The sequence below is a fragment of the Plectropomus leopardus genome, chromosome 3, assembly GCF_026936395.1.
Source record: "Plectropomus leopardus strain MGB_pleo_1.0 chromosome 3, ASM2693639v1, whole genome shotgun sequence".
NCBI classification, from domain to species: domain Eukaryota; kingdom Metazoa; phylum Chordata; class Actinopteri; order Perciformes; family Serranidae; genus Plectropomus; species Plectropomus leopardus.
The window spans coordinates 26,417,165-26,431,474 of record NC_142178.1 but is presented as its reverse complement, the minus strand read 5'-3'; the positions used below and the strand labels follow the sequence as shown (position 1 = coordinate 26,431,474).

General features: G+C 39.7%; 1 protein-coding gene across 1 annotated transcript in view; it reads left to right on the top strand.

Annotated features, from left to right (window-relative positions):
* Positions 1-14,310, top strand: part of papss1 (3'-phosphoadenosine 5'-phosphosulfate synthase 1) — a 21,919-nt gene extending 7,609 nt beyond the window's left edge. The window contains exons 8-12 of the mRNA XM_042484706.2: positions 2,563-2,768; positions 6,249-6,384; positions 6,801-7,069; positions 8,383-8,612; positions 13,055-14,310. Coding sequence (XP_042340640.1) covers positions 2,563-2,768; positions 6,249-6,384; positions 6,801-7,069; positions 8,383-8,612; positions 13,055-13,193 — 980 coding nt within the window. The 3' untranslated portion in view covers positions 13,194-14,310. The remainder of the gene's footprint in view (positions 1-2,562; positions 2,769-6,248; positions 6,385-6,800; positions 7,070-8,382; positions 8,613-13,054) is intronic.

Below are 14,310 nucleotides of genomic sequence, written 5' to 3'. Positions count from 1 at the left end.
TTAAATCAAGTCATAGAAATGTGGGAAAATATTATGGCAAAGTTTTGAAAAATCATAGCTAAAAAGTTGTGGGAACCCTGGCTGAAGTTCTCTGTGTTCCCCTCTTACATTTTTTTTAAAACTTAATATTCCAATAAAAGTTGAGCACTGATTAAATGGGGTGTTAAATTAGATTAACAAATACTCTGCATGTGTCCCTACAAACAGCAGTACATATTTCATACTGTTGGATGTGCTTAGAGGCTTAAATTAGTTGTTTTTTTTCCTGCAGACTGACATGCTGAAGTAGTGCTCCATTACACAGCAATGATGTACAGCTAAGCCAGGTGGCAGAATGACACATTGATATACTCAGGAATGATTTAATGCAGAGTTTTAAGAATGATGATGTTGTAAATCATGTTGGTGAAGTAATAGGTCCAGTTGAAAATCAAGTCTCAGGCATGCCTTGGCTTTTTCGGCACTTTTCAGAAAGCGACTATCACATTGGGTGTAGAGACTCTTGGTTTAATTACAGCAATTTTTCATGTATTGTTTGAAATTCCAAGAGCAAGTCAATTTTCTTTTATTGCCCATATGACCACTCAGACCCCAGTTGTGTGTTGTGATGCCAAATATTTTGCTTCACTCGCAGTAAAAGGAAAAATACATAAAATAAATTGAAAGTTACAGTTAAAAAGACTGTATTTCATTTTCAGATTTTGACAAGTGTATATTACAACTTCTGTCCTTGCTGAAGGATAAAACCATCAAGTTCTTACAACTTAACAATTTAAGTTCTTTCCTGAGAAAGATAGCTAGAAACTGAGCTGTCTGGAGGCAAAAATATATATATTGATGTGAAAAATCTTGATTCCTCTTTTCCTGTCCGTCCGGAGGGAAAGGGATGCAGAGGAAGAGGCTTCTGTATTGATTGACACCACACACCACCATTTGTCCATTTTCGCTTCCTTCCAGGGATTTGACAGTGAAAGAATGATATCACTGTGAAAAGATGGATCACACTATAACTCTAAAACTGGTTGGGAAGCAGAAAAGTGCATGTTTGGCTAATCAGATAGTCTGCAGAAATAAACAGAGACCCAAACCCTAGCTTGTGTATCTCTCGCCTGGACATTTGGCAGTCTTGTGTGTGTGTGTGTGTGTGTGTGTGTGTGTGTGTGTGTGGGTGTGTGTGGGTGTGTGTGTGTGTGTGTGTGTGTGTGTGTGTGTGTGTGTGTGTGTGTGTGTGTGTGTGTGTGTGTGTGTGTGTGTGTGTTTTATTGGAACCATCTGGAAGCTCTACACTGTGACAGAGGGACGAGAAGAGGGTCTAGGGGTAGGTGGGGGCAGAACTAGTCAGCGTCCCTTCTGGTTTACTCTGCAATTGATCTGATGTGAAAACCATGCCGGTCCAAATGTTTTCATCAACCTGGACGGCAAAAATGAACCCGCCAGCAGAACGCTGTCACTGCACGGAGGGTCAAGCCCTAGCTTAGCTTAAGAGGGGATTTTTCTCCTCTAGTTTCTTAAATTGCAGCCTTGAAGACTCACTGTAGCCTGTGGTTTAGCTGTATATCCCACATTTAGCCTGAAGGGGTACAGAATGGAAACTTGATCAGAAAGGTTGAGCGGTTTTGTTGAGTAACCTTTGAACGTTTTAACCTGCCTTTTGTAGGCTGTCTGCTTTGAGTGCCCTGGTGCTTTGCATTGGGGTCCTTTACATTATTTTTCTTGGATCGTTTATCCAATATTAAAGGCACCCTGTGGAGTTTTCTTGTAAACAAGAAAAGTTATGGTCACATTTCATGTTTCCCATCAAAGCACATTGTGTCCATCCTTGAGGCTAAAAACTGTGTTGAATACATTTCTTTTCATTTTCGTGACATTCTTGTCTTGTTCTTTACGTCTTGGTGTGTTACTGCCAACAACTGCAGTTAGTGGAATAGCATGGAAATAGCGACAAAACTGTGTATCATGTTGCCCCAGTCAAGCACAATTTAAGTGAAAGACAGGACTACTCAAAAAATGTCACTTCACAGCAGTTGCTTCGGTAGTAGAGTGGTCATCCACTTATAAGGAGGTCAGTGGCTGGATCACTAATACTTGAAAAGTGTTCTACTAGTGGTCATAAACGTGGCCAAATAGGATTTTAACTCATTGGATAACAAAAGGATGAGCAGTACACTCTTATGTATTTTAGAGCAGAAACAAATTTTAGATTGGTTGGTCAACAACAATAACTCAGTGTCAGTAATTTTCAAGCAAAAATGTCAAAATTGTATTACCTTCAAAAAGTGATGATTTTATGCATGTATTTTTCATACTTACAGCAAATGAATTTTTAATTCAGTCTTAAATGCCTAAACTGTACTTGATAGTAAACTGAGTATCTTTGTTGATTTGTTGGTCAGACAAAACAAGCCATTTATATGTCACCTTTTGTAATAATAATTAATGATAATAAATTATTATTATTATGTCAATAATAATTTTATTTTATTTTATTTTATTTTTATTTTTCTCTGCATAAATATGCCTTTTTTCCCTCATAAATATGTTCTTGTTTTTTCTTTATCCTAGGCGGCGTCATCAACCTGTCGGTGCCTGTGGTGCTGCCAGTGTCCACTGCAGACAAAGACCGTTTAGATGGCGTGACAGCTATGGCCTTGGTCTACGAGGGCAGACGAGTGGCCATCCTTCGTAACCCCGAGTTTTATGAACACCGCAAAGAAGAGCGATGTGCACGCCAGTGGGGCACCACATGCAAGGACCACCCTTACATCAAGGTTGATTTCATTCTCTTAAAACTGAATTTATTATGTGAGCTAATGTGTTGGAAATGCTATGAAAAACCCCAAAGTTCAACTGTGGTGAAAGCACTAAGCAGCATCGCAGAGCTGCAGGCGGTCTGTTTCAGTGCGCTATGTGATAAACACTCTGCATGCAAAAGCAAACTGCCTCCCTGGCTTCGGCACTGATAGAACACAGATCCGAGCTGGCCTCTTCACATTGCTTATGGAAAGACTGAATAGGTGGAGGAGTAGAGCTTTTCTCGCAATCTGTCAGGACGCCCAGTATAATCACTTGATCTTTTTTGGTCCACCCTCATTTTGCAGGTGTTATATTTGGATGCTGAGCCTCTTGCTCAGCCTCCACCAAATACGTTTTGAGATTGTGCTGCTCAGCTCAACAGGCTGCCAGCTTCCACCTTTCCGCTCACCCAACCCTTTTCCAAATATACCCGGGAATTGTTTCCATCTGTGTCCTATCGACTGCTGCGGGCTCAGGTAGACTCAGTGGCGAGATAACGTCCTGAAATGATCCTACACACCCCGTGGAAAGTGGCACTGGCTTGTAGCAGGAAAAGAACGCAGCGGTCTGGTGTTACAAAGATAGTTTGTCTCATTTAAAAGTTGCTAATCTGTCTAGCTAATTTTAAGTACCATTGCTCTCAGGATTCAGTGTTTCCTGTGGAACAGAAAGATTACTGTGGGGGTAATGTTCGGACACAACAGTGGGGGGAGTCATTTTCCATTACCTTTTATAGAAATTTAGTTTTCTAAACTGCAGGTATTATTTTAGATATATGTATTTATTCATCACTATTTATGCCCATAGCATGGATCACGAAGTAGGCACCTTCTAAAATCAGGTATTATTACAAAACCCTCAATTGATAATACAAAAAAACTGTCTTATAACTGTTGTGGATTCCCTTTTCTTACTCAGATAAAGTAATGGGAAAGAGGATTTTCTTTGTTTTCAGTTTGTTTATTATCATATGTATTAGTCTGAATTCCTTGAGACTCTATCGTGACAAACACACTGAGGTGTCTTAGAGGAAGTTTGTCAAATGTCCCACTGAATACAGACAGACCTCTGGAGAGAGTTCAGTCCAGTCAGCTACAGAGTACATAACTTATCAACTATTGCTGCTGGTGTACAGTGAGACCTCTAAGCAATTTGTAAAATAGGATATGTGAGTTGGTTTTAGGTCTTGATTTTAGATTAGATTTGGCACTTAGAACTTGCTCTAAAATGTCAAAATTTGAAGGCCTTTTAATTTAATTATCCCTAAATATAATGGAAATATATTGGGGGAGAGAGAAAGACATATTGTGTGTGTGAGAGGGAGCCTCAAATATGGACAGAAGGGTAGACATAATTCAAAAACTTTATTTGATAATACAGTATAGTATATATTATTTGTACAATTATCTGGTTGATCAGAAGTGATGTATTAGCTACATTGCAGACTGGATTCTCTATTAACAGCTACAGGGACGCAATACAGCTGACTCACATTGGCAGGTCTGTGGTATAGGCTGTACATATCGTGTTTTTATAAACTATGATAATCTGGTCATGGATCACATCTATTTTGCATCTCTAGGAGCCATCTCCCTCCCTCTTCCTTGTTTTGTAGATCTTGCGATCTTGCACTCATAAACCAGAGTTACATCAAGTAATTATTATCGTTATTGTGTTATCATGGCAGAGATTTTACCATGGTGGCCCCCTATGAATACCAGCAAAAATACTGGGATTATTGCTGTTTTACGGCTACTTGTATATTTGCAAAAGAGCCAGAAGAACTAATAGTAATCCACCTGGTATTTAGTGATTTCATGCGGCTACAAATTCTAGATGGGGATTAACTTGAGATCTAGACTGCAGCTGTCTTAATATTTCAGCCTACTTTGTAATCATTTTTCCTCTCAGCAGATATCTTTTTTATCTCACCTTGTTCATGATTAAATCTGGCTCGCTAATGTGTTTTAGGATACAAGAGGCTGCCAGATTCATAAATTGGTACCACAACTCTCCAGTGTCAACACCTGATGCTTCAGAGCTGGCTTTAAACTCTGTATTTCCACAACTGCCATTCTTTATCCACCCTTAACTTGCCACAGCTGAACATGTGTGTTCAGCTTGCCGTGATTAAGGTGTCACTCATTAAAGAGTGTGTGTATGTATACACAAGTGTATGTTTAACTCCCTGTGCCGGAGCCAGTCTGTCAGCACACCTCTGTGCGGGTCGCTACAACTTTTTTTTATCCCGTCTCTTTTCAACTAGACACGACCTGCTCCATATTACATGTACTTAATCCACTTTTTCCTGTTTACCTGTCCGTCAGTCAGACAGGAGCCCCTCTCATCGGAAACCACGGTGTAGTGTGTTTATTTGGCCAGGGTCCTTTTCACATGAAAAGTCCTGGGGCTCTTACAACAGTTAAACAGAGCACATGTGTACGTGTAGACCAGCTCCTTTGATGTATTCACACACAGACATTATATTTTCCATTCACTTATGTTAGGGAATAAATTGTGATTTGTCTTTGCTGTTGATCTCCCCAAAGAAAAAGACTGTTAAGCATCATTCATGACTCTTCCCAGGCCAGCGGCAGACAGGTTGGATTAATTGAGTGTGGAAAACAAATCACAATACGATCCTGAAAACTTCTTGCAATGGAGCCAAGCGGTTATTGATCATATCACATAGACACCCCTGCTGCTGACAACTTTCTGATTTTTATGTGTAGCTTGCCAGATCAAACTGAAATCAGTTCGTTTGCAAAGTATGGATATCAGTATTTTCGTATTATTTTACATGATAAATTACATGTTAATAAAATAAGCGATGTCTTTTTTTAGCCCCTTCCAAAATGTATTTTTTGCAAGGTTTACACACTTCATGTTTCACTTGTGGCCTTTTTTTTTGTTCTTTCTGTATTTATTTTATTGCCTATAGAGAATTGTCACTTTGTATCACATTAACATCCCACAGGCCAGTCTTTTCAGTAACTCTATCTACAGTCTCATAAATGCTGCAAGAGGCAGGCGAATGTTACTGCCTGAAACAATAGCAGCTTTTTCCTGGATCCTGAGCACTTCGGTGATATTGTTAGATTAATCTCTTGAGAGGAAAATTTCTTTCCAGCGTGGTCATGAAGCTCATCACCAGGTTTTATTGTGGAAAACAATCTGATTTTGCCTCCACTCTGCTCTTGAAATTAAGGTAGCAGACGTGGCCAAGTGCAGGAGAGCGCAGATTTTTGTTGACTATTTAACGACACACGGAGACTTTGATTTATGCTGGCGTGTCCCCATTGCAACTGGGTAATAACTTGGGAGTTTTATTAGGAGTCACGCTGGCCTGTTTCCAGCACACTGGATTTTTTTTTTTAAATGGACCACAGTGTCTTGTAGTCTGGATTGTGTTTGAGTTGTGTTCCCTGTCATAATCACTGTGACTCCTATTTCAGATGGTGATGGAAAGTGGGGACTGGCTTGTCGGCGGAGACCTGCAGGTTCTGGATAAGATCTACTGGAACGACGAACTGGATCAGTACCGACTGACACCCACTGAGCTCAAACAGAAGTTTAAAGAAATGAATGCAGGTATGGGCCAAGTTCCGTTAGTTCTTGTTCATTTTCTGCCAGAAGTAAATTAAAACAGTGACAAAATCTTGAATCAAGGTCTTTTACTGAGACAGAAGTGTCACAATATTTATAAACTGCTTTTATTTTCTTATAAAGGAGAAGACACACTGGGTAATCTGCTCATTTCTTTGCTTTTATTCTTTGTTTAGTCTTTGTGAAAGGAGTAAGGGACACAGGGTAGGGAAGTTGTGGCAGAGAATGCTCTGGTGTGATTCAGTACTTCATTGTTTGTGGTTTCAGTGGTCGGGCACTGAGCTGCTTGATTATCTCTGGGTACACTGTGGCCTTTTGTTTGTTTTGTACAGATGTGTTCAGATGAGTTTGGTCGCAGTTTAACAAACCCTTCTCACCTTGTTTTTTTTCTCTCTGTTTAGATGCTGTATTTGCCTTCCAGCTCCGCAACCCAGTCCACAACGGCCATGCTCTTCTGATGCAGGACACCCACAAGCGTCTCATTGAGCGAGGTTACCGTCGGCCCGTTCTGCTGCTCCACCCACTGGGAGGTTGGACCAAGGACGACGATGTGCCGTTGCCTTGGCGGATGAAGCAGCACGCCGCTGTGCTGGAGGAGGGCATCCTGAATCCAGACTCTACTATCGTGGCTATCTTCCCCTCACCCATGATGTACGCTGGGCCAACTGAGGTAAATATCAAGAATGTTGTATTTGCAGTTACATGCCTTCGGTTTATTTTGAACATTTTCTTCAAAAATTGACAGGCAACAATGTGGCTACAGCTCTGGGAAATGATAACAGACGCAGGGAGTGTGGCTGTCATCTACTTGGTGTCTGCAGATTTTTTTGGAGTGAAAAATGGCAGGAAAGGGGATTTGCAATTGTCTTGAGGCGGCCTGTTAAGTGTTTCCTTGCCATACACGAACCTCTTCGTGTGACTGAGCGTGGCTGTGTAGCTGGGAATCTTTTAATCATTCACTTAGGATAATTGGAAAACTACAGTGCAAATTATTGAGAGGAGATTGGAGGCTGGTGGATGTCAGACAGTGAATTTACTTCTGAATGGGAGGTTAGGAAAACCAGACTCAGCTCCAGCTTTAGTATCATTGCTCTGACCTTGTTTAACCATTAAAAATAACATGTACCCTTAGTCTGCCTGCCAAAAACTACTCAAACTATCTATCCAGTGTTCATCCGACCAGAATATTCTGTAGCAACACACTGAAAACTGATACCCCTTGTTTTTTAAGCCCAACCTGAAAATTGTGTCTCCTAAAATTTACAAACTGCATGGCAAGAACCCAATGGCAGCAGTTTTAGTGTCAAGGAGTAAAGTGGAGATTTAGTGGTTACTGGTAAGGAGAAATATAAAACATCAGTGTCTGTAGTGAATGTAAATTCCTAAAGGCTGGACACTGGCTGGATATGGATAACTATTTTGAGTTGAAGTGAAATTTAGTAGCACCCATGACCAGGTAGCCTAAGACAGCTGATGCCAAACTATTAAACATAAACACAATTTGGACAAACCATCCCATTAAGAATTAGGCTTGGGCAGTATCACAGTGTTATGGTACACTCCTCTTTCTATTAAACTGATACAGAGATGTTGTATTGAGATGATGTAGTGCACAGCACGCACCACTAGAGGTTAGACACTACTAGTGAAACACGCAACTGAAATAAGAAAAGATGGCGACTGTAAATGGAGGGGAGTTGTCAAATTAGGCTCAGACTCACATACACAGTATTGTAGTCAAGACAATGTCATACACACGGTTACAATTTTTAAACAAATACCATCTTTCACGATGTACTCTGGGGAAATTTCAGGACGGCTTGAAAATATGAAAAAAATAGATCCTGCCCAAGTCTATTAAGAGTAACAATTTTTAAAAATATAATGTAGAATAAAAAAAAATGCTATTCCTCTTTTTAGCCCTACAAAAATCACTTTTTCCAACAGCATTCACAGTTTTCTTTCCTTTTTTCTTGTCCACAGGTTCAGTGGCATTGCAGAGCACGAATGGTGGCCGGAGCCAACTTCTACATTGTGGGCCGTGACCCTGCAGGCATGCCACACCCTGATACAGGAAAGGACCTGTACGAACCCACTCACGGCGCCAAGGTCCTCACCATGGCTCCTGGCCTTATCACCCTGGAGATTGTACCATTTAAGGTTGCCGCTTACAACAAGGTCAAAAGGGCAATGGACTTTTATGACCCCAAAAAGTGAGTACTTGTTTATGGTTATACTCTTATTTTTTGTAAAGCCTGTATACCACCCTGGTTCCCATAGTCTTAAAGTGAATTAAGGTTTGGAATCCAGAAATAGTTTTAGTGTAGAGCCTCAGTGCTCACTCACATTACATTAAATAGTCTATTTGTTGATTTAGAACAAGCAGCCTAAACAGAAATTACATTCTCTAAATTAATTACTCATTAGGCCTGTCTTGTTTTTTAAAAAAGCCCTTTCATCCATTTTCTTTCCTTCTTCTCCTCCATCTACGGCAGAACACAAAGCCAAGAATAACAGGAATTGTTTTTCTTTCTTATTGAGTTAAAAGGTTTTGCGAATTAGTTTGAGCTTTGATGTTGCTCAAAAATTACAGAGACCTGCCATTAATTAAAGTCTGTGTACGAACACTGCTCATGATGACTAACAAAAATCATGCAGTTTCACCGCCTCTTGTCCGGATTTGATGCAACTTCAGCTGTGCTAACCAGGAATGTTAAAACTAAATATGGCCAAACTAATCACAAGATTTGCTTTGTTTTCCATGATGCATATTCATGACGTTGGGTCCAACCAAACTGTTGACTGGGAACATCTATTCCTTTTAGTGCTACTTTAAATATGACCAAACATATGTTTAGCTTTCCTCCACTTTGAAATTGTGACATGAGCAGATGCAAAACAACAACAACAACAACAAAAACTGTTTCCTGCTCTGAGTTTGAAACACTTTCATCAGTTTAGGAGAGAAAACCTCTCATGTATCGGAAAGGGGGGAGGGATGATCAAGACTTGTTTATGGGGTTATATTCTGTATCAATACCAGTAACAGTCAGTCTAAGTTAATGACTAAAGTAGAGAGGACACATTGAAATAAATAAGTTTGTTATCATCAGTCCTAAATTGAGGGATTTCAAGCTTTTATTTGTCTCATACACAAGCAACTGTGTAATGAAATACAGTGTGGTTAGCGTGAAAAATAAGAAATTAAAAATTAGGGCTGGGTACTGAAACAATCCAGCACCAGGTAGTATTGCAATGTCTCCATTTAAGCAATACCTGCATTTGATCTTTTTTGCACCATGGGTCTCATCCTAAACTGCCCCGAGTCCCTGCTGGATAAGCAAACTTTCTGTTGCTGCTGTCACCACAGCTGCTCTCCTCTGGGTTCTGTTAAACGTCAGCCCACTTAGCATGAGCTGACACAGCAGCGGCAGCTACCATCCAACACCAAGTCATTCCACAGTCCTGACTAACTCACACCTACACTAAAACAGCTTCACCCAGTCGTTAAACCTGTGATGCCATAAATAGGCAGAAGGTAATATAAATCCAGAAAAAAAATAGAAAGAATACAAATTCAAAAATAGAAAGAATACAAAACAAAAAGCCCTATCAATATATGCAAACTGTTTACATTTTACAATTGTAGGCAAACTATACAATAATGTTGTACATGTTTGAGTGCAATACAAAAGTATGCAAATATAATGTATTATTTGCTTTGTAGCTCGTCAATCACCCCTTCAAGGAACTTCTAAACCCATTTCTGAATGTCAGGTGAAATCAGTAAATCACTCCCTCCAATAAAGCACACTGCACTGTATATGTTTAATGGAATCTTATTGATCCAGTGTCTCGGTATCATCCTAAGGCTAAAGCTGGAATGAGAAATGCAAGATGGTTACTGGATTTCCAAAGTCTGTTGTCGTCACTCAGTTAGATTTATGGCATTCCATTCTCTCATGCACACTGACAGCGCCTTGCCAAATTTCAGGAGGAATATGGATGCTTCTCCTAATCACCAGCAATACCCCTCAATCTTCCTCCTCAGCGTAATGGCTCGGATCACAGCAAGCTGTTTTTAATTGGACACTGTATAAAAATGTTCTCTGAGGAATTCGCCTGAAGCTCTTCTACCTCACGCCATGTGAACTGCTAGGTCTTCTTCACAGCTTCAGAGCAAAGCGATGTGCTCTGTCATGTGATAGCAATTAGAAAAGTGACTTCATAAACAGCAGGACCCTCTCTGAATGTCAGTTCAGAGCAGATAAGTGTAAATGTCTGCTTACAAGATGTCTGAAACTGTCTTGATTATCCCTGACAGTAATTTATAGATGAGGCTAGTGAAGATGTGATGAACCTGTGCCAGTGCTCCGCTCAGCACCAGTCTGAGATGAAGACTGTCCTTGGCTGCTCGCTTCAAACAAAGTCGTTCATTTCTTTTCTGAACCAAACATGCAGCGAGAAGCCGTTTGTCATAGAAGGAGGATTGAGAAGACATCAAAATATTTGAAAAATGTTTGAATAAGGGAAACCTACAATCCGATTATCGGAAAGAAGCTTTCTGACAGCATTTGGTTTTCCGCTCAGTGTTTGAAGTGCATCACAGCTGCATTCCTTCATGCAGACAGAAGTTTAGTGATGTGTCACAATAGTATGTGATACCCAAAAGTGTTGATACAGGTTTTCTGTCAGTGTTTCATTAATCACTAAATAGCAATGTTAGATGTTTTCTTTGACAGAGAATAAGAAATTTTTTTTTTAGGGAGGGAAAAAATATGCCTTATTCTGCAGGTAGAGTGTGGCGCAAATGTGTGAATTCCTGGCACTCACATGGATCATTAAAATTAAAACACCTCTAATGAATGTGGGCTTATGTTATAATAACTGCTCTTTTTTAAATGACTTCTTTCCTCCTCCAGGAGCACCAGTGAATGTAGGGGACACTAAAAGCGCCCCTGTGTGTCATTTTTTTTTTTTCATAGTAAATTGACTGTCTAACATATTTGTTGTTAGTTTTATCACCCACTGTCCACCAGAATTGCAAGAAAACATTCTGGGTTAAAATTAAAAACAAAACTCAAGTGAGGGTATGTGTTTTTAACACATTAATTACATGTGTTTAACTTCAAGTCTCTGCATGTGGGATTAAAAAAATTGTGACTTTGGCAGCTCATAGTGGCAGTAATAAAAATGATTCTGTGGCAGACAGTGAGTAGTAAAGACCCATGAAGTATCTTAAACACTGGCATATAAATTACACTTCTACTCCAACACGCCAAACTTAAAAAACTCAATAAATGTTGCAGCTAGTATTGCAGTAGCACGCTTGTGCAAGGGATGAATTGATAAACGCTTTGTTATGCCCAGTGCGTTCAAGAGCGTAACAAAAAAGGGAGGATCACACGGTAACCATTTAAATTAACAATAAATGTATTAAAGGTAACACAACAAAAGCAAACCAAGATGTAGGTCAGTAGTCAGTGGTGAGGTGTTCTAACCAAATAAACCAAACAAAACCATGTTGGGTACCTGAGAGGCACCAGGGAGAGAGGGATCCATCTTGAAAATGGCCAGGCTTAAATAGACTTGTGACAGATGAGGTGAATCTCAACAACGAGGTTTGAGGAGCCGAGCAGGGAGGGAGATCCTGAAACAAGGAGCACAGGCAGGATAAACAGGAAGTGACAGGTGTCCCAGGGGCATCACAGCTTTGATTGCAAATTGTGATAGAAAACACAATAAGTTGATTGTGATGAATTTCCATTATGGAGATAATTGTGACCGTTGTGTCCAGCAGCACCCAAAGAGACTGCTGAAAAATCAACAATAAAAGAGACTCTACAAAAACAGGCAGCATATGCACCAACCTTACAACATGCAAGAGGACTTTATTAAGGACTGACATATTTCATTTCGAAAGAAGGAGGGATGCCATTTCAAAAAGTTTGAAAGGCTGGCTTTTTTGGTTTGTTTGTGATGTGTTTGATATCAGTGATGCAATAAATTTTACTGTTTTTTTAGCCTGCCAGTGATGTAGCGCTACTTTCCATTACGATCGCCAATTCATTTTATTCTGTGACTTACTAGATGACAGGGAAAAATCAAACTTGTCTGACAAGTTTGTGTGTTCTCTGCACTCAACTAATGGTCATATATGAGGAAAGAAGCTCCTCTCTGTAACAGTCCTGCACAATTGTAAGTGTAGTTTCATCAGTTTCAACAGTGATGTGTCTTCTGTCTTCCTGATCATGTCAAATCAATTTCAGGAATCGCATTCCCCTCAGTTAAACTTTTATTTATATTGTACTACTGCAGTATTTGGACCAGGCAAGTATCAAGTATCAGTATTTGTGAAAATTAAGGCTTGCCAAATTTAGTAGTCTACAGCCGTTATTTCAATATTTCAGATAAATGTTTAACAAACATTTAGGTTAAAATAACTTAATGAGGACAATCCTAGTGGGATGTATAATCTTACAACAGCTTCTTTGTTTTGGGACTTTGGATTGTGTTTGCTTACTGGCCGGCTCCTACGCCTCGGTGCAGTTATTGTTGGCTCACGTTTCCCGTGCTGCTGATAAGCATCTTTTCATTGATTGAAATATGTCTGTTACTCAAAACTCCTTTTCCTCTCTCTTTTTTTAAACTGCAGCCATCAAGATTACGATTTCATCTCAGGCACACGTATGCGTAAAATGGCTCGCGAGGGAGAGAATCCTCCTGACGGCTTCATGGCGCCAAAGGCTTGGGCCGTGCTGAAGGAGTACTATAAGTCACTGGAGAAGGCTTAAAGGTTGCATCTCAGATCCAACAATCATGGTAACAGAGATGTCTAAGAGGATTAATGTGGGGACCACTCATTTACTGTTAAAAACCACGCTCAGGCTTCTGTCTGTGTCACTTTCACGCACAATTATTAGTCATGAAACTGGTGTCAGTTGATTTCATACTTATCGCGTTAGTGTTATAACTGTTTGTACTTTACTCAACTCACTCTGATTGTGAAGAGATAGGTACACTGTTGAACTGGTATTTCAAGAGAATGAACAAAAACACTCCTAAGTAGATGTTTGTATTTCTCACTAACTTTATGACTGTATATTCAGATGGTTACAAAAGTATTGTGTAAAAAATTAAAAGATCATGACTCGTGATGACCTGTACAGAAAGTGCTGTTGACCAGTGCTTGAAATAACGGGGATGAATGTTGAGTAGTCGTGACGTCTAAATTTAAACAGTTACTGCACCTACAAGAGTTACTCACGACTGAAACCCAAACAAGTTACTTTTTACTGTATGTGGCAGTGGCAATTGCTCAAAATTTGGTGTACACAAGTATTTGATGTGAAAGTTGAGTGCCTTGGTCTTCAGAAAATGAATTCACGTGATGTCTTGTTTAAATGAGGACACGCGCGCAAACACACACACACAACACACACACACACACACACACACACACACACACACACACACACACACACACTTGCTTCTTGTCTCTCTTGTCTTTGTTACACTGAAACAGTCCAGTACTATGGTTTGCAAAACAGATCAGCATTAGAGATGTTTTTATTGGAATATGCAACCCTAACCTTCCTGAACGTCTAGGAAACATTTTTAACATTTTTGTCTTATTAAGTCTATTTATTCTGTCCTAACTTAACATTTTCTCTTTTTAACTGTGTTGTGTATGTAGTTTTCAGTGCTTTAAACTCTCAACAGGCTTGATATTTTGTTACGTTTTCATCATTTGTATTTTTTTTTTCCTCTCTTGGGTTGCTAATATTTTCCATGTGGTAATTCATTTTTAAGAGCTGGCCTGTATAATCAGATGGGTGACGGTTACCATCAAGGGATCAGATTTGTAATCTTCCTTGTCCAATAAAGCATTTTTACCAAAAAAAAAGAGAA